This window comes from Corvus hawaiiensis, chromosome 4, assembly GCF_020740725.1.
Source record: "Corvus hawaiiensis isolate bCorHaw1 chromosome 4, bCorHaw1.pri.cur, whole genome shotgun sequence".
NCBI classification, from domain to species: Eukaryota; Metazoa; Chordata; class Aves; order Passeriformes; family Corvidae; genus Corvus; species Corvus hawaiiensis.
The window spans coordinates 64192634-64212460 of NC_063216.1; the positions used below are offsets into that span (position 1 = coordinate 64192634).

A 19827-nucleotide genomic window follows, 5' to 3' on the forward strand; every position below is an offset into this window, starting at 1 on the left:
GTACTAAAGCATGACTCTGCTGTCCTGACAGAAGGATGCTGTTAGAACAAGCCCCTAAGCAAGCTTACACATAAGCAAAGAGGAATCGCAAAATAATGTAAGATTATGCGTGAACTGCCAAATTACTGTAGCACAGCATGGTATCACCACATCCATCTGTACAATTCATCACTTCAGAACATTAGCCTTTTGGTGTTCACCTTTACTCAAAGATTCCTATCAATCCTAGTAATCGTTTCTGATGTTTGACCTAGTTTTGAAATTTTGACTATTACTTAGTTTATTTTTTAGTCATATTTCATACCCTGAGCACTTCGTTTTTAACTCTATTTTTTCAATACTTTACATTTGTCATAAAATAAAAATATATAAAAGAACATAAAAATTAAATAAATATAAAATAAGTAAATATAAATAGTAACTATAAAAAGCACTAGGTGTTAAAAATTATCTGAAATGAAGGTAAGCTAACAATCTGTCATAAAGAGGCGTTTTAGTTCAACAAAACGAAGAAAATTAGTATTTCTCATGAAAAGCCACACAATTTTTCTTAAAAAGTGCAAGAGTAACTGCTCTGATACCAAAGCAAAAAGAAAGTAAAATAATGAGCCAATCTTTGCCACAGGAGCTTATTGGCATTGCCATTTGCATGCACAGTGATTTTTGTGCATCGATCTTTAACCTACGAAAACATGCTGTAGAAACACGCTAGCAGTCCTGTTTTCCATGGAATCATGTAATCATTTAGGCTGGAAAAGACCTGTAAGATCTTGATACTAAACCATTAACTTAACACTAAAGCCCACCACTAAACCATGTTCCTAAATGCCACATCTACACATCTTTTAAATATCTCCAGCGATGGTGACTCAACCACTTCCCTGGGCAGCCTGTTCCAGTCCTTGATAATCCTTCTGGTGAAGAAATGTTTCCTGATCTCCAACCTAAACTTCTCCTAACACAACATCCTCTTGTCATTTCCTCTCATCCTGTCACTTGTTATTTGGGAGAACTGACCAACTCCCACCTGGCTACAACCTCCTTTCAGGCAGTTGTAGAAAACAATAATGTCTCCCCTGGCCCTCTTTTCCAGGCTAAACACTCCCAGCTCCCTCAGCCACTCCTCATCAAACTTATGCTCCAGACCCTTCACCAGCTCCACTGCCCTTCTCTGGATGTACTCCAGCACCTCAATGTCTTTCTTGCTGTGAGGGGCCCAGAGCTGAACGCCTCACCAGTGCCAGACAATCACTACCCTGGTCCTGCTGGCCACACTGCTTCTGATACAGGATTACACTGTAGGATGTAGGATTACACTGGCCTTCTTGGCCACCTGGACAAACACAGGCTGATGTTCATCCAGCTGTTGACCAGCACCCCCCGGCCCTTTTCTGCCATGCAGTTTCAGCCATTCTGCCCCACGCTGCAGGGCAGTCTGGGGTTGTTGTGACCGAAGCGCAGGACCTGGCATTTGGCCTTGTTGAACCTCACACAACTGGCCTTGACCCATTGATCCAGCCTGTCCAGATCCCTCTCCGGAGTCTTCCTCCAGCAGATCAACACTCCCACCTGACTTGGTGCAAACTGACTGAGGGTGCACTCCATCCCTATGTTACAGTTCCCACATACAGAACCTTGCTGTCCAAAAGAAAGAACCTTGTCACCAGTCAATGGCTGCCTTCCTTTTTAGTACTCTTATCCATTGAAAGCTAATTTTTAAGCTAATTCTCTCTCCTTCTGAATAATTTCTACATTGTTCAAAGCCAGGATGTTTATGGGACACAAAGGTAAGAGTTTGAAGTAAAATCTCAACATCAGATGCTACCAGATGCAGATAAGGGCTTAAAACCCCCAATGTGAAATTCTGAACAAAAGTAATTCTGCCAAGACAACAGCTTAGCAATGAGTTATTAGTAGTTATGTATATTAACTTTTATTAATACATTAACTACAAAAGAAGTTCCTGCTGACTGAAGAAGACATTCTAAAGATGTGCACCTCAAGACAAGATCTCATCATGATACATAGTTCCACTTTAAGTAATAGTAGAGATCCAAGTAAAATGTTTACACGCTGATTATATCTTGTTCCAGATTTAGTTTATTTTTATAACTGGTTAAAATTGTCCACTGTAAAAAACTACAATAAAAGCATTTTTTAAAATGCACTGAAAAGTCCTAGAAATGAAAATATGATCGGCAGAAACCCAGAAATATTACCAATTACATTCTTCTCATGGCCTACAATTTAAAGACAATGGTCTATTTGAATTTAGCTCACTAAACATACAACTCACAGCTATGACTGAGAAGCATCTTCATCATACACAAAATATATACTCTAATACCGAAAAGCCCAAGACACTGCTACCAAAGCAAAAGAAGAAAATACTAGAAGCAAAAGAAGAAATACCAGAGGAGGGAAGGGGGGAAGGAAAGGCCTAGTTGCCTCATGGAATCAAATGAAAGTAACAACTCTGTGGTATGTAACACCAAATGGAAGAAAATACTAGGAAAAACATTTAGTAGTAATCAAAAAAGACCTACCCTTCTAGCTCAAAGTTCAAAAAAAATCCTGGTTTCCAGATAGACCTCAAACTTAATATTTTGAGTAAAACGAACAACAGAGAAAAATATGTTTGATGAGACACTTCTCTACTTCTCTACCCTGTTCTTCTAAATCATACCTGTGTGCATTCATAAAAGGGTTTATGCCTGACACTTTTTAAATTCCCCATCACATGAAACATCTTTTTTCTTCCCTTTTTTCTTTTTTTAATTTGCCATGAAACTAGTAAGTTTTGGCTATTTAAAACTTAAAGTGCTTACAGCAGTCAGGAATTCACAAATTATTTTACAGTCAGTCTCAACTCTTGCTAAGATCTCTGAACTCTGTAATAGCATACAAATATAATCTCCACAGTAAAACATAAAAATATTATTTAAAAGATATATGAATTAATTATAATGCCCAGTGAACAGCACTTACAAGTGGATTAAAGTATAATACAGTAATTACAACCATAAAGTCAGATATAAAATAACTACTATTGAGCTAAATAAAATAGCTTTATTAAAATGTGAAAGAGCTTTACAGTGCAAATTAATTAAAACAATTATGAAATGCTTACAAGATTTTCAATCACTTTAGCACCAATCTGGCATATAAAGATGGACCAAGAAACAAGGTCATTATTAATCACTCATTCTCAATAGCAGCAGTAAGGTCTAAATAAATTCTATGTCCATTTCCAATTCCAAATGCTTTCGCATGGCTGAGTATACCAGTTTTGCAACTCTTGCAATTAGAGCTTTTTTTTCCAGATACTTCAACACAATCCTAATTCAAAGTTATTGGTGTCAGTAAAATGTTTTACAATATAATTAAACATGAACATAATTTTGCACATACTATTATCCATTCTTTAACCATCAAACAAAAAATCATTAGCGTGATTGAATATGTAACAAAGATAGATCAAATGTCACAGTTTCATTATCACTTCATTGTATGAACACCCAAGATTCAAATTAAAAACCAAATTAATTAATCTATATCTATCACATATATTGAACAGATAACTTGTTCTGTGAGTTCTTATTAAACAACAGTAAACAGATTAATAAGAAAATGTATTAGTCTTGGTTGATATTTTGCCTTTTTGAGAGTCAGATTTTCTTAAAGAAAAAAGCAAAACCATTTTCTCTGCAGTTTAAAAAGTTCAATCAGCAGAGAAACTGAATGTCCTTCAGAAACTATGAAAGCATTAAAAATACTCATTAGGTATCTCTAAGTACTTTTTGGCTTAAGTCGTCATATGAAATTAAGTTCTGAGCAGAACTGTGAAACGTTTGTGTTGGAAGCATTGGACAGTTCTATGGGAATAGGCACCTTTATCTCCTGGGATTCCTGCTGAATGCAAAACATCCACACAACATTCAGAGGAGAAACTGTAAGAATCCCAAGTGAAGTGTGGACATTTTAAACTTTAGCAGCCCAGAAAAAACACACAGCTTTTAAATAAACTCAGACATTAGAAAGGATAATCCCACCAGTACTAATCCTATTCTAATGAATAGTGTTTTATAAACTTCTCCAATTAAACAAGAAAACATATTATCCATAAATATTGAGAGCTTTACCAACCAACCTTTCAGGCATATCTACAGCAAATATTTCAAAGCATGAGAAGTACGCAGAATGGTACAATTAAATAAGCTCTTTCACTGTGGTTAAACAAAAATGCATATAAAAATGAAAAAGTTTTAACTGACTACATTTCAGGAACAACTTGATTTGCACATATTTATACATAACAACTATTTAGAAGAGAGTTATATTTTAAAAAATTATGTGAGTAGCAAAACTACGCAAAATATGAATTTAAGGCCACAACACTAAAGTACTTTATTACAAGTCCTTAGTTGTGGCATTATCTACAGAACTTTAGATAACTGGCCAACCAAGATATTTGTAACCCAAGAGAAACAAGTAAATAAAGTATGATTAGTAGAGTCAAGATCAATTTGCTTAGAACATTAAGACAAAAGGCATTATCAAATTTGTCATTTGATGTGAATGAGAATACATGTAAAACATGGCAGCAATAAGAAAAATAGGACTTTTAAAATTATTAATAGAACATTGTTTTAAAAGGTGAAACAGCATTTTAACTGCACTTAGGAATAACTAAAAGTGTTTCCCCAAACAATACTACTCAGTATTTATTAAAAGTCATTCTTTGAAGCAATCCAAATATAACAACTTAAATTTTGCACTAAGAATACCTTCCTCTTAAAAAATTATTAATTTTTTTTTTACATTAAAATCAATTAGAAATTGTCCCAATGAAAACATCATATGTAGGAATAGCTGGGGTAACTGTCCAGAACAAACAATCAGAAGATGCATTCACAATGGAAACAGCAGAAATTCTGAAATTTTACTGAACCTTTGAAAAATGTAGCTAAATTCTAGATAAACTTCCTTATGAGAAAGTTAAAATGCAGCACTCGTTTTATATTCTTAGGTATTCTTCCATCACTTCCATTTTCAAGAGAAGGGGGGAAGTATATACAGCAATAGTAAGGGCTTTTTTAATTATTATTTTTAATAATTTTCTGCCTTTTTCCATCTCTTGTTACTAAAATTCAAGGGCCAATTCTACAAAAAAAATTGGTGATTTTTGGTGAAAAAATGTGAAACAGTAATAACATGGAATTTCTTTATCTACAAGAGAAAATAAGATCAGACTGTGCAGAACACAAATGCAAAACCTGGCCTGAGCTGTTCTAGAAAACATGCAGAAAAAATCTTTTCAAACTTATCCTCACACAAGTTGCAGAATATTTATACTGAGTTGTCAATACTGCCTTTATAATTTTCTGTAATACTAATAAGAAGCCAACAAATATAAAAAATATATTTAACATTACAATAGGCTAAGGTTTTTTTCCTAGAACTGCCTTATTGCTAATTTGGACAGAATGCTACATGATTTTAACATCTTTTATCAATGTTTATGGAATCCCCAGACATCTTTTATCTACAAAAGCCTTCTCCAAATGGCTACCTCAAACTCTTATGTAATTACCAGTTGTCTTACAGTAAATTGAAGAAATTTAGACTCTTCCGAGCATGAAACCAGCCAAGTGCTAAGCACCCATAAATTCTGGAAACACAAATCCTGAATTAATTTGGGCATTCCTACAACATGCCTCTTTGCTTTCTAGCCTAAATGAAGTGAAAGTGGAAGATAGCATGTCACATGAGTATGACCTTTTACAAACCATGAGAAATGGTTCATGATTTAGAGTAGAGAAGCTCTACTGTCATTACAGGAAACAGAAAAGATAATTAGTTATAAGAGATTCCTCATATTATTGATCCTCCCTCTCAATTTTTTTGTATAATTCCAAGAAAAACCTGAATGATGATGACAAGAACACTAATGAGATTGAATAATATTTTATCTTCAAACTCCATCTCATCTATAACAATATTCTATTAACAAACTAAAAAACTTCCATTAAACAAAATTCATCAAAATTATTTTCTGGAGTTTAAGCAGAATGAGATTATGAATAAATTAAGAGAGTATTTTGGCTGTTTGAAATCTTCTGTAATGTTCTGGAGTGTACACACAAGGACAGTTACTTTAAGGGGAGTTGTGATCCATATGGCTGGGTTGATGAAGGTTGCTTGAATCACTGACATAATGCATTAGCACTCTCCAAAGCACAAGCATCACCTTTCATATACTGGTAATCCATTACTATTAGCAAATAAGTAGTACAAGCTTCAACCACTCACACAGCTACCTACTACATCAAGATTCACTTCACCGTGTGTGGATACAAATATTGCTGCTAGGAAGAATTTTTCTTGCTTCTTTCCAGTCCCGTGAAATACTTTTCTCTCTCATGGAAGATATTTGTAGAGTTCTATAAACTATGAACACCTGTGACCTTGTAGAGCTTTGTTTATGATGCAGTAGAAAAATATTTTGACAATGGATGTTTTAGGATTTTAGTCAATCACCCCAGGGGGGTGGCTGATCCTTTGACCAATTAGACTATGAAGAAAAAAGTCTATAAAAGAGTTGTAAAATAATTAAATAAAGGAATCGTGCTGCACAATGCCTGCCTGTTGGATCTCTCTTCTTCTCCCTTCCACTGTGGGACGCCATGATAACCATGCAGCTACCCAGCATTGAGAAAATAATGTGACACAGTACCAACAGGAATATTATTTTCTTGCACAGTAACCTTAATGAGTACTTAGGATAAGTACAGCAAATACGGATCATGAGAGGCTTTTTTAAAAGGCAAAGCCACTGAATTTATATCAACCATACATTTTCCTTTAACTGCAGTATAGCAAACCCAGTATAAAAAGACAAAAGCAAAAAGGAAATTAAGACTAAACCATAATATTCAATCAAATTATGCCATGATTCCCCCAAAAAGCCAACAAGTTCAGGATCCCTGAGCTGAGGCATCCAAAATGTACTGCAGTACACAACCAGCATTGTCTAATTAACAACTAAAACTTTATTTTGATCTTACACATACTTTGGTGTGCTTTCCTTGCAAAAAAAAGTAACTGACTGGACAGTCTTCTAGACAAAAAGCAACAGCCCAAAGAATATTGAAAAATGTGTATCTTTAATATCCAAAACTTTTAACTGTACCCCTGCATTATAAATTAGGTTGTGATCAGCAATACAAAGCCCAATTGACCACTAATTACTAATGGTATCCCTCCAAAGTCAGCACTGGGGCCAATACCTTTGTTAAAAACTAATGATAGCACAGAGTAGACTCCGTGTTTGCAAATGGTGGGGAGGAGTGCTTGACACATTGGAAGTGAGGGCTACTATTTGAATGAACCTTGGCAGGCTGAAGGAGTGGCTAAGAGGAACCTCCTGAGGTTCAGGAGAGGCAAGTGTCCTCTCTCTGGGATGGAACAGTCTCATTCAACAAGCACTGCCTGGGCACAATTTGATGGAGAGCAGCTCTGCCGAGAAGGACTTGGGGATCCTCATGGACAACAGGTTGTACCCAAGAATGTCCTTGCAGAAAGCAAGGCCAAATATATGTTGGGCTTTCTAAGCAAGAAAGAAGCCAACAGGTCAGGAGAAGTGATTCTTTCTCTGTATTCGCCACTTGGGAAACCATGTCTGCAGCATTACCTCCAATTCTGTGCCACTGGCACACATGAGCAAGCCCGGGGGGGGCAGAGGAAGCTGGAGCACTTCACACATGAAAAGAGGCTGATAGAGCTCCATTTGCTCAACCTTAAAAAAAGTCTATGAATAGGTGCAACTACCTAATGGGAGCATGTACAGAACATGGAGCCAAATTCTTCTCAGAGGTATACTGAGACAAAATAAAAGCTGGTAGACATAAGCTCCATTTAAAAAAATTATTTATATAAAAAAAAATGTCAGCAGAAGTAGTCAATCTTCCAATATTCTTACCCAAAGAAGCTGCAGAATCTCCATCCTCGGAATCACTCAAAACTCAACAGGGCAAGACTCCACACAGCCTGATCTAAGTTGGCCCTGTCCCATTAGATAAAGAGTGATCAAGGCAAGGGCAAAGGCTTGGAACACTGACTTCCAGAGGCCCCATATAACCTAAGCAGTTCTAAATTTCCATCAATATTTACTAGCAAACACTCATGACGTCTACTGAGAACTACCAAAAAAATTATAAAGATCTCACAACTTTATTTTATATTAGATAAAAAACAGGAATCCACACTTTACTTTCAGCTACAAAGGATCATCAAAGGACCCTATAAGACGACTTGTTTTTTTAAAGTGTGAAGCTTTAAAAATAATGCTTCCTAAACCTAATAATTGAGAGAAATTATTTAACTATATCCCTAAAGCACTGAAGGTACAAATAGGACTTCAGCATTTCTTTTTTCCTTAAACTAAACAATAATATATTGCATTATACTTAATATTTTTATTAAATCAAACAATAAAGTTGGCAATCAGAATGCTATTTCTAGTTTTAAAAACTTGGTTAAACAATTTGTTTATATAAATGTTCATTGACCAAGTTAAGGAAGTCTATTTATAGGAATTTTAATTAGACACTTCATTTACTATACAATCATTTGTTTCTGAAATGTAAACATCAATATTGGCACAAGACTAAAATTACATATAAAAAGTCACATTACAAGAAGTTAGATTATTTTTGAAGTAACAAAATACACTGATTTACCTATATTTTTAATAGAAATATTTAGCAACCCAATATACAGAAATATGCCCTTACATTTTTCATATTCACTTGCATTTAAAAAAAATATATACCTACAAAAAAAATTTTTACATACATTTAAGTTTATAATGTAACATTAGACAAACACTGTTCTCCTGCCCTTGGTTTTTGATCATTAAAAATACTTTAATATTCTAGAAAAACACAAAGACCATTATCAAATATTAAGGATGTATACACAAGCAGACAAAATCTCCTACGGCCAGCACTGGCACAACAAAACCTTCACAGTATATGTAACAAAAAGAGGGAATTAATGTTTCCAAGAAGATTATCAAGTATTAAGCTGCAGAAGAAATATTTTTTCTAAGTCATCACTGACAGGCTAGTGTTGCAAATATATGCCTGGTTCTCCTTGGCTGCATTTTGTTAATACTCTGTTCATTAATTTAATAAACTATCAAGAGAGTATGTTTAGAATGGGCAAGCATTATCTCTTGCATTTCATTTAATTAAACTCTATTCTAGCTATATGACAGTCAGCATTTCATGAAAGGAATCATTTTAAGGATGAAGGTAGAAAATATTTCAAAGTGCGCTGCTAAAACATGAAAGCATAATCTAAAATTACCCCTGCACACACTGTAATTTATCTATAAAATTAAAGATGTTATTTCCAGAGTTCATAATTAATTGGATTCCACAGAGAAATTATGCAGCATTCCAGATAGCAAAATGATGCACAAAGGCACAAAACATAGTGCCGAAGGACAACCATAAACAACCACTGTGACTTGCCCACATTACAACAACCATTGAGGCTTAATGGGAAATGAATACTGGCTGCCTTTTGTATGTGGTCATTACTCTGCTGTGAAGAAATTGCCATTGAATTTGGATTATATTGCCTTAATAAAAAGTAATGAAAGAGGCTCATGCTCTAGTGGCTTTCTTTTAAATGATACACAACAGTCATCCACAAAGGCCAGTGTGCCACAAACTAATGATGACACCTCACCGGAGGAAGGAGATGTTACCACACCATTGCAGGCGACTGCAATGATGCTGGCTTTTCTCACAAACATTTTAACTAAACACATTCAATGTAACATCAGTTAGAAATTAGTTTAGCCTTTGAGACTTACCATCAATCCGACTAACAAGTTCTTCCAACATCTTCACTTTCTTCTGAATTCCTGGCTGTGCAAATGTGTAGTTGTCCTAAAAAGGAGACCACATAAAAATACTAGTTGCAGAAAAGCAAAAAAGGTTTCTTTTCTTAAATCCATGTATTTTTCTCTGTTTTTTTACAGTGTTTCTATTTAGCATCTATATTTCCTAGGTCTGCTTCTACAGTAAAACAGTAAATCATCACACTGTACAGTCCTGTGAGTTCCCACCTCTAACAGTATATTCTGTATAGATATTCCTGCATCAATTGCTCTCTACTTCCCAATCTAGTGGAGTTACTTTATTGCAGAAATCCAAGTAACTTTAAAAGGCCCTCATCTTACATGCCAAAATGCGCCATGCTAGAGATTTTTAAGGTGATTTTTTTCTCATAAATTTACAATTCTACAAATAATGTAGGAAATATGGAAATTTAGCCTATAATCAGAGACAGGGAAAGAATGTGATCTTTAGAATTGCAGAGTGATAACTTCAAGCGGCATAAGAAATCAAAAGTCTGCTTTAATGTACTCATAACTGCTCTGAACCCAAGATTACAGCTAATATCATAAATCAAAATCTAATACACAAGCTAAGTAGCTAAAAAGGCATTATATTTGCATATATTTCTTTGAATGGATTAACTCTAAATGGATTTTTAATTTGCAGATTGCAGCTCTATAATATAGACTTGAGTTTTAAATAATGAGAGCAAAAAAGATATCTCTGCTTGAAACACAAAGTGATCAATCTATTAAAATAATGAAATTATTTAAATATACAGCAATCTTTCTGAATATTTAATTGACAATCCCTCCATTCAGCTCATTTTGTTACAGTTGTCTTCCTGTGGTTCTTGAGAGATTCAAGAAAAGAAAATTACACATCCATATTTTAAAAGAAAGTTGCTATGTAGAATTTTTTTTGTGTAACGACCACATACACAGAAAAGAAAGGTAAAGAATGTTTTGCCTCAACTGCTACTGTTTGAGTAGTTCCTTTATCAATTGGAGCTGAGTGATCCCAAAAATTACCCTAAAATTTTTTTCACTTACATTGAAATATTAATTTTTCTTGTCTTTATTTCAAATTTCTACTTGGTCTTAGAGTAAAAGAGATGAAAGGTTCATTTTTATGTATCCTGATACGGTTTTCTATTAGAAACAAAAGTCTTATTGACCCTTTTGACTATATTCACATGGAGTTTTTTTAGATGTTATTTGACTTATGAAACTGAATTGCAATTTAATCTTCAGATTCTGTAAAACTGCTATAAAGTGTGAAGCCTAAAAGGTCACAAGGCAAAATGATACACTAATAATTCTGTAAGTACATCAGCCAACAAGTAATTTACAGTATCAAAAAGTCTACTGTATGCTCTGATCACTTGTACCTGACCACAGTAGTAGCTATTTTAAAATTTATAGCAAAATTTTCTACTGGTGTAGCAGTAGCCCTTTCACAGTAATTAATATTAGAACTCAACATATAAACCAAAACAGTATGGATGAGGAAGCAAAAATAATTCTCTGAATTTTTTAATTTTCCACAGGAATCACCAAGTAAAATAGGCAACAATTTCACCTTTTTGACATTAATTCTCAAAAAGAACATGAGTATCCTTGTAGTACAATAAAGCACCAAAACTGAAAGAATGGAAAGACTCGCACAGAATTCAGATCTATTATAACCTCATTTCAGGGAGAAAGAAACTATCCCATGCACTGGTACACTGCCTTTTATACAAGTCTGGCACACACCTGTATTAGCCATGGATAATATCCAGGATACAGCATCTTTAGGAAATCATAATCATTTTCTTTACAGGACGTGCTCCTAAAACAAAAACCGCATTCGCTTTTTTTCCCCCCCAAAATGCTTATACACTGTTCTATTTATTTATTTGAACAAAGTTAACTGGGGTTTCTAGAAGTAGTACTGCACTCAAAGTACAGCAACATTTATTTGGTATATATTATTATAAATAACATGGTATTTAATTATTTCCCCTGTAACAGATTCCCCGTAAAAGAATGTTCCTGTATTTAACACTGAAAATCAACACAGAGCTAAAACACTAATGCTTCGATCATTAGTCTCTCCCCAGGTAGTGCAACTCTTGACTGTGATCTATGAATCTGAAACTCCTTTCTTTCTCAAAGCCTAATTTACTCCATACACACCTGGAAATGCAACCCAAAACTGCCATCTTGATTTGAAAACAGGTAAATTTGCTTTTCACTATGTTTGATCTCTCGTCTGTTTATTTTTCTGTTCATTATTTTGGCTGCAAATGAACACAGCTGGGGGTCACTCTTCTACTTGTGCTGACTCACCTAAACTGGAAAGATCTTTATTGGCTTTCCCAGTCCCCTCTTCTAATTAAACTGTGTTGTACCCACACCTCCTATGATACCTGTAGTTGACTTTCTGGAGTTCCTGAAACTGTGAGAAGGACTTTGTAAAAATAAAAGGTGTTCTGTTACCCACTATTCTTGCTTCTTTTGTGCTTATAGGTTGTCATAGGTTAGCAAGCATAGTCCCAAAAGGGATGTCCTTGCTAAGGAGTGCTTACAGCTTCCTCTGGGACGTGATAGAACCTATCAGCTGGCCAGTTTGAATATGGACAATTCTTTAAGCCACTTAAAGTTGTGACCGCCTCTGTGATCCACACTTAAGAATAGACAAACTCCCCCCCCAAGCTCTCTCTCGTTTCCAGTGCTGGGACAGGTGGCTGCGGGGCCTGAGCGGGGGCCAGTGGGCCCGGCCCCTGCTCGGGCCAGGCCGGGCCAGGCCACGGCTCCAGGATGACCCCCCCAGTAGGGCTGTGGGCAGCCAGAGCGGCTCGGAAACCGCCCCCCTCTCCACTGCGGCCAAGATTTCAGCAAAGGTGGCACCGCTGTCCGGCAGAGGTCAGGTGACCAACAGCGATAAACCACATTCCAGCTGCAAGGCCGAGGTGAGATCTGGGGGGTGGAGTGTTCAACTCGTAAGCAAAAGCACCTGTGCTGAGATAGGCAGATGCTGTAATCTCATGAGAAGTTTGGACAGGGAGAGATGGAAGCGATGAGGACTTTTGCTCCAAATGGAAAAGGAGAAAACCTCAGTTCCTAGAGATGCTCCCAGAGATAGTCCTAAAGATGAAGATGAGGAAGACCCTTTGCTCCCACAGAAGGAGAAGGGCCTCTGTTCTTAGAGATGAAATGCTCCCAGAGATGGGTGAAGAGAACTTTTGTTTCTGAACGGCTCAACCTTAAAATTGTACCCCAAAAACTTCAAGAGTGGACCCTCGAAAGCAGTTGTGGGAAAGCTGCAAGTTGGGGGAAGGGACTCACATGTGAGCAGAGAGACTCCTCTTCCTAAATGGACTGAACAATATTTGGAAGTGGGCAGCTGTCTCGTTGTGATAATGTTTTCATAGCACGAGCAAGAAGAGACTTCTCTTTCTAAATGGACTGAACAAGGTTATTATGGAAGTGGTAAAAAGACTGAACATCTTAAGGGTTGTCTTTTTACTTTGTCAGTGGGAGAAGGGAGGAAGGTGGGGGGAGGAGGAGAGTTCTGAAGGTGGTATAATATTTTTTTCCTCTTTTAGGTCTGTTAATAAACTTCTTCATATTCTTTCAAGTTTGGTGCCTGCTTTGCATTTCTCCTAATTCTTATCTCACAGAAGATAAACAATAATGAGTATTTTGGACCAAATCACTACACTAAATTGGTGTTTCCGCCCGGTTACAAACCCAACCCTCTACATAGGTGAAGGAAAAACAGTAAAACAGAAAAGAAAAAACATGCCAAACTCATAAAATTCATGAATTATTGCCCAGGGCTGTTGAGCCAAGACAATCCTTTTCTCAATTAGGACTACTTCAGAGTTTGTCTTTTACTCATTATCAATGGTCAAAGTTTCAAATGAGGAAATACAACAAAAATTTTCAGGATGAAAACAAGGAGTTCACATAAAATATCTCTTCTTTCTAAACACTGTTCTTGACACTTTCCAGTAAGCATTCACATATTACAAAGTATGCATGGGTACACACCAGAATCCATGATAAATGTAAGAATTCATGCACTGGTGTGCAATACCTAAATTCCTTGACGTTCTGCTCAGATAGCTTCCAACACACTTTCAGTGAACTATGCTAACCTGCTTCACAGCTGAATGGTTAAAACATCTAGTTTAGACTGACACATAATTAGTTTCAACTTACAATACAGAAGGTTAGGACTTCATAATGTCACAAGAGATCAAAACTTGTTTCAGCTTCAAATCTTTGTGTTAGTAGTCTGTATTTATCCTGTAGAAACTGGTATAACCACCCCACTTCCCTGCAACTACAACTAGGTCTGGCAGGATTTCTCAAAACCCAGTTGTTATAATTTAAAATAAAATACTAAAATTATAGACTTCACTAAACATTAAAAAAAGTATTAAGTAATTCCTTACTTTTTTTAAGGGTAGAGAAATTCTAAATGGAAAAAACTTGGAAAAATGCTCATAACAAATTTAACTGGGACTGTCCTCCCAGAGAGAGGGGGAGAGAGAGGGATACAGAGAGAGATAGAAAGAGAGACTTTGCAGGCACTAGCTGAAGAAAATCCCCCATCTTTTTCTTTAAATAGGTGATGATGGGATAATTTTAAGAGAAGAAGCAGCAAGCTGAAGAGGAATGGAAAACAATCTTTCATGTCACCATGAGGGAGAACCAGAGCCAGCCAAACTAAAAGAAAAAACACTGTCAATAATTTGACATAATGACTGCAGCCAAGCAGAGGCACAATGCTTCTCATCTTTTCAGGTCATACAAACTGTTCACCAACAGTGTATTGAAGAAAATATCAGAAACATTCACAGAAGCAAATGGAAAGCTTTGACACAATGTGTTCATGAGTTGTTTGCTCATTTTATCAATCAGATCAGAGCTTTTAAATATAGAGGATACACTAAGCAATCCATATACATCATATGGACATATAGACTTGAATGTCTACTTTCTCTACTGATGCATATTTAAGAATTCCTATGCATCAATATAGTATGTTCAAGAATAGTGTCACATGAACAAATAACAACTGAAAGAAAACGGTTTTCTTATCCTCATTATGTCACAAAGAGATCTCCTGAATTCTTTTTTACTCATTTAAGTACTTCATTCAAATATTTCTGAATTCTCTAAGCAAACCCCTATTAAAAATCTTGGTTTACCTTGTTCTCAAAGTTATGCAAAAAGAGGGGGGCAGGAGGGAGGGAAGCATGACACTAGATAATGATAGCCACCATGTATATTAACACTATCAATGGAAGCACAGTTTACCCAAAATGTTTCTTGAAGATAGATATTATAATGTAAATTCACTCCTGAATACAGTTTAGGATAGAGAGAGTGTGCATGCACAAGAACAAACACACGAGTGTGCTGGACTATGCTGTTAGCACAGTCCATAGCATGTTCCATAATTCTCCAAGACACTTCCTTTAGAAGAAAAAGGTCTGTCAACCATTGTAATTGTTAAGCCTGACTTTTGAAAATGCAAAATTTCCTAAATTCCAGGAAAAATATTTACATAGCATTGCAGCCCAAAATTTTTTACATGAAAAACAGTATCTTACTTATTCCTACATAATAGGACAAAAAAAAAAAAGCAACAGTTTATTAAATTGTAGGTACTGATTCTCATGTTAGAATAGTATCCATAGAACCAGAACCAAAGATCCAACCTTCTAGTGGTCTGTGTAATCAAACCTCAGTTTTATACAAGTGGATGAATTATAAATTACAGAAAGTAGCAATGACAAAAGTGCTCAGGGTATATTTTTGGATTACAGCATAGGCAAGACAACAGTTCAAATCTGGATAACAGCTAGAAATCATAAATACAAACATGTACAATCCCAAAAGCTGCCGCTGCAAATTTTAGGTAGAGGATAAAATACTTTTATGCTGAAGCATACTGATGGCACAGTATATTTCATCTATTGATTACAAATAGATTTGTTGTCTTCCTGAAAATTTTACTCTCAGTGACAGGCTGGAAAACTACATTATTGGCCTCCAAAGGGACATAGCCTCCTTAAAAGCTTCTGAAGACACCCATCCTTAACAAAAACTACAACTCTCAGGATAAATCCTACTGCTGCCCTCAATTTTCTATTACTTGAAGTACCAAAGTTTATTGTTACAAAGTTAAAATTGGCTAGTGGGCCAAGCAAATGAACCACCTTGGATTTTCCCTTTTAAGAGAAGTCAACAGCAAATGACTATAGGGGATGGTAGGAGCACAATAAGCCCAGAGTGATGCACTTGCAGCATTCTTTCAGTTTCCAGTTTGCAGCATGGAGACTTCCCTAACTCAGGGTGGTATCTTCATAATTAAAGTTATTTGAAGATTTTTTTCTTCAACAAAAGTTCAAATTGTTCAGATTCTAAACCCATGCAAAATGCTTTTCATCCTTTGACAAGTAGCCCAGCAGCTTAGTTACTCAACCACTCTTTTTTTCTAACAATATCACTCAGTAGAATTACAAGATGCTATCTAGATCTTGCATCAGATGAGATGGAAAGCACCTACTTCCTCTTCACCTTCTTCATGCACCTCATCATTTTAGAAACTTGTATTACATTCCTCCACTTAGCCAAATCCATACATAATCCACCACCTGGAAACTGTTCCATACCTTTGATCACACTTATCTTGTTTCCTTATCATTTTTTTAACTTTCAAGCCCTCTTTTTAAAATGGGACAGACAAAAGAGATTAGAACAGCATAGAGCATACTGAGAACAAGCTCATTTTAAAAGTAGCAAAGTGATGTTTCCTCTCAAGGACTACTTACATAAACTCTTCTCCCCGCTATGTGGTAACAGCCAATGCTTCTACCACGGGCGCTTAGCTTTTTTATGAACTTCTAGTAAAAGGACTTTTTCAAAATGCACTTTGGAAATAAAATTAAACCATAACGTTATTCACAGGTTCACTGATTCCTTCCAAAAGCTGCCAGATTTGCTCTTTACAGGAGGTACAGAAAATATTAAATAATACAGGGTTTTATCTTTTAAGCATTAATTCTGCTTATTTTACACTTTCTCCAAACTTCCCTGATGTACATGCCTAATTGTCTGTGCTCTCCTGAATCCCCTTGAAATCATTTTCAAAACCTAATGTCCTACCTACTCTATTCCATTCCACCCAATACCAAAGCAGTTTTGAGTATTGGCTTTCTTGTTTGCTCATTACCAGAGTCCGTAATAGGAGGAAAACACAGATATATATTAAACAGAGCAGACTTTGCAATTGACTCTGAAATTTTTACTAGGCATCCATGCACAGTACCCTAGTGATGCATTCAATCTTCTCAAACTGCTGGGGAGGAATGTAAGTCCTCCAGTGACCAAGCAAGCTACTAGAATCTCTTGAATTGAGAAAGGTAGGTAAAATTAAGAAAAATTTCTGAACTCCCGCTCTTGAGTTTTCCTGTCCTTTAATAAAAGTTTAAAATACCATAAAACAGTATTTGCTCCAGCACACTATTAAGAGACATAAACCAGACATCTGAGCATAAAGGCAGAAAGGATTCTGGATAGAATTGCCTATTGTGGGCAGGCTTATGTTCCAGAAGATTTCAGTCTCATATATGACATGCAGATAAAGTACGAAAAATACCATTTAGGAGTATCATTTGATAAGTGATTACTAAAAATGGTGAAGTTGTCCATTTCTCATTAGAAGAAAAGCCATTCTAAACCTTGAGTGGGCACAACTGCCTGCTCTAATTGCAGAACCTATTTCTCATTAAATTTCTCATGTTTATGACTTCTCAAAAGTTATTTTAGTGTTTTAGAGCACAATTCTTATCAAACAAACCATTGCTTTTCCCTGGAATAGTCATACCTTCAAGAAAAAAAAGCCACCACGTCTTATCCCATTCTGAGGATCCAACCTGGACAAGACATTATTGAACAACCTGGATTTCTGGAAATTAGTAAACAGTTATTACCATACAGAAGTTCTAACTCACAGAGGGAGGGACAGACACACAGTGTGAACATGCAGTTGAAACACTGAAGAGAATAACATACAGAAATAACTGCTGCCAGAATTTCAGACAATCCCTGACAGGGCTTCCACATTTGTAAAGCATCCATTTCTGACTGGCATTAGGATCTGCTTACACAGAAACTGGAGCATGACTGCAGTACTGTCTTTCAGTATCAGCTATACAATGCTAGCGGAGACTCTTTAGACTGCCTCTCAGATAGTTATATCCCATTTTCCCTGTACACACCACATTTGCCATGCTGTGTTCAGGAAGAAGGCAGGAAGAAAGAGTATTTTCTCAGTTTAGCTAAGCTTAACAGAAGTGCAGGGCTGATGCATGCCTAGAAATCCTAGACAATCTGTCACTGCATTTGCACAGGTAGACCCTGCAGCCTGATACAGAAACCTGACCCTTGCATGAAAGCACATATGCAGCAGACAGAGGGTTCCCATGACAAGAGACAGGTAACAGACAGATACAGACACTTAAAATACATACTCCTTTTATCTTTTTATCTTGGCTAAAAAACTCATACACACATAAACTAACCCCCCAAATGAATTGCAGACATAACCAAGAAATTTGTCTTGTAGGAGTTTAATGAAAAGGTACAAAGAAAGCAATATTTGACCTATTTTTCCTTTAAAATAAACCTCAGGAAGGTCCTGTGAAGAGTTTTGAGGCGAGTTATTTCTGCATGTACTTCTCAACATTTGAAATGCATGTTCATGTTATTTATTGGATCCAGCAGACCTCTGAAAGGCTTTCCAAGCAGCATTCCATCCATCCACCCATCCATCCATCCATCCATAATCCAGACTTCAGGCATACGTTAGCAACAACTTTCCATAACTCAGGAGTGAGAAAGAACTCTGCAGGATTCCCTTTGAAGGTCATAAATCTTTCTATTTTATCAGCCATAGGAATAGCTAATATGTACCTCAGCACACTCCAGTCCCTGGATATGAATTATCTCACTTTTATTCTAAAAATTACCAGGCCCTGACAAATAATTATATTAATATTTCTGTGCTGTTTTTAATACATCTGGTTAAATCATTATGCAATGCATGTATTTCCCCTTTGGTTATTTTATTACCAGTATACTTGAACTTAAAATGAAAAGTTATACTCTATTTTATACATGAACATTACATTTTCAGGTGGCACAGATCAATGTGAACTTTTTACTTGAATGTTAATGAGACTTTATTGAGGAAAGTGTTATAAAGGACGATTTAGTAATAAAAAAAAAGTTAATAATCTGGATATATGGGAATGTCTACTTAATTACATGGAAAAAATACTCATGGGACAATTCTGGTTTTCCCATATGAACAGATACAGATGAAAATACAAAAATGCTCATGCATCATCTACAGTTTAGAAGTCTTTTAAAGACAACCAGCTTTATCACACACAACGGAGATGTATTTTGCATATGGCCACACACAGCCTCAGAAGCAGGTTTTTATAAATCAGCATAAAAAATCAGAACATCTTGTAAGGATACAGGCTGGAGATGAATTCTGTGGAAAAGGACCTGAAATCTCAGTAGACAGAAACCTCAGACTGAGTCACTGGTAAGCCCTGGCAGCAAAGCCAGCCAGCAGCCTCCTGGCCCAGTAGATGGAGGGAAGTGATTACCTATTGAGGAATGGTTAGAGGATCAGGGGCATGGGTCATTGATAGAATTATGGGATCAATAAAAGAACTGTACAAACAATAGGCCTGCAAGCAAAGGTTAGTGTGAGAAACTGTCTGCATGAGAAAATCCCTGTGTGAGAAACAGGCCTGGGAACAAGAAGGGAGTTTGAGGATGTACAGCTGTGCAGATAAGACCCGGAGAGGGGAGGGTGAACTCTGAATTCTTTT

At 36.2% G+C, this 19827-nt stretch overlaps 1 protein-coding gene across 1 annotated transcript in view; it reads right to left on the reverse strand.

Moving 5' to 3' along the window:
* Positions 1 to 19827, reverse strand: part of TBC1D22A (TBC1 domain family member 22A) — a 146600-nt gene that overhangs the window by 71814 nt on the left and 54959 nt on the right. The window contains exon 10 of the mRNA XM_048301101.1: positions 9887 to 9962. Coding sequence (XP_048157058.1) covers positions 9887 to 9962 — 76 coding nt within the window. The remainder of the gene's footprint in view (positions 1 to 9886; positions 9963 to 19827) is intronic.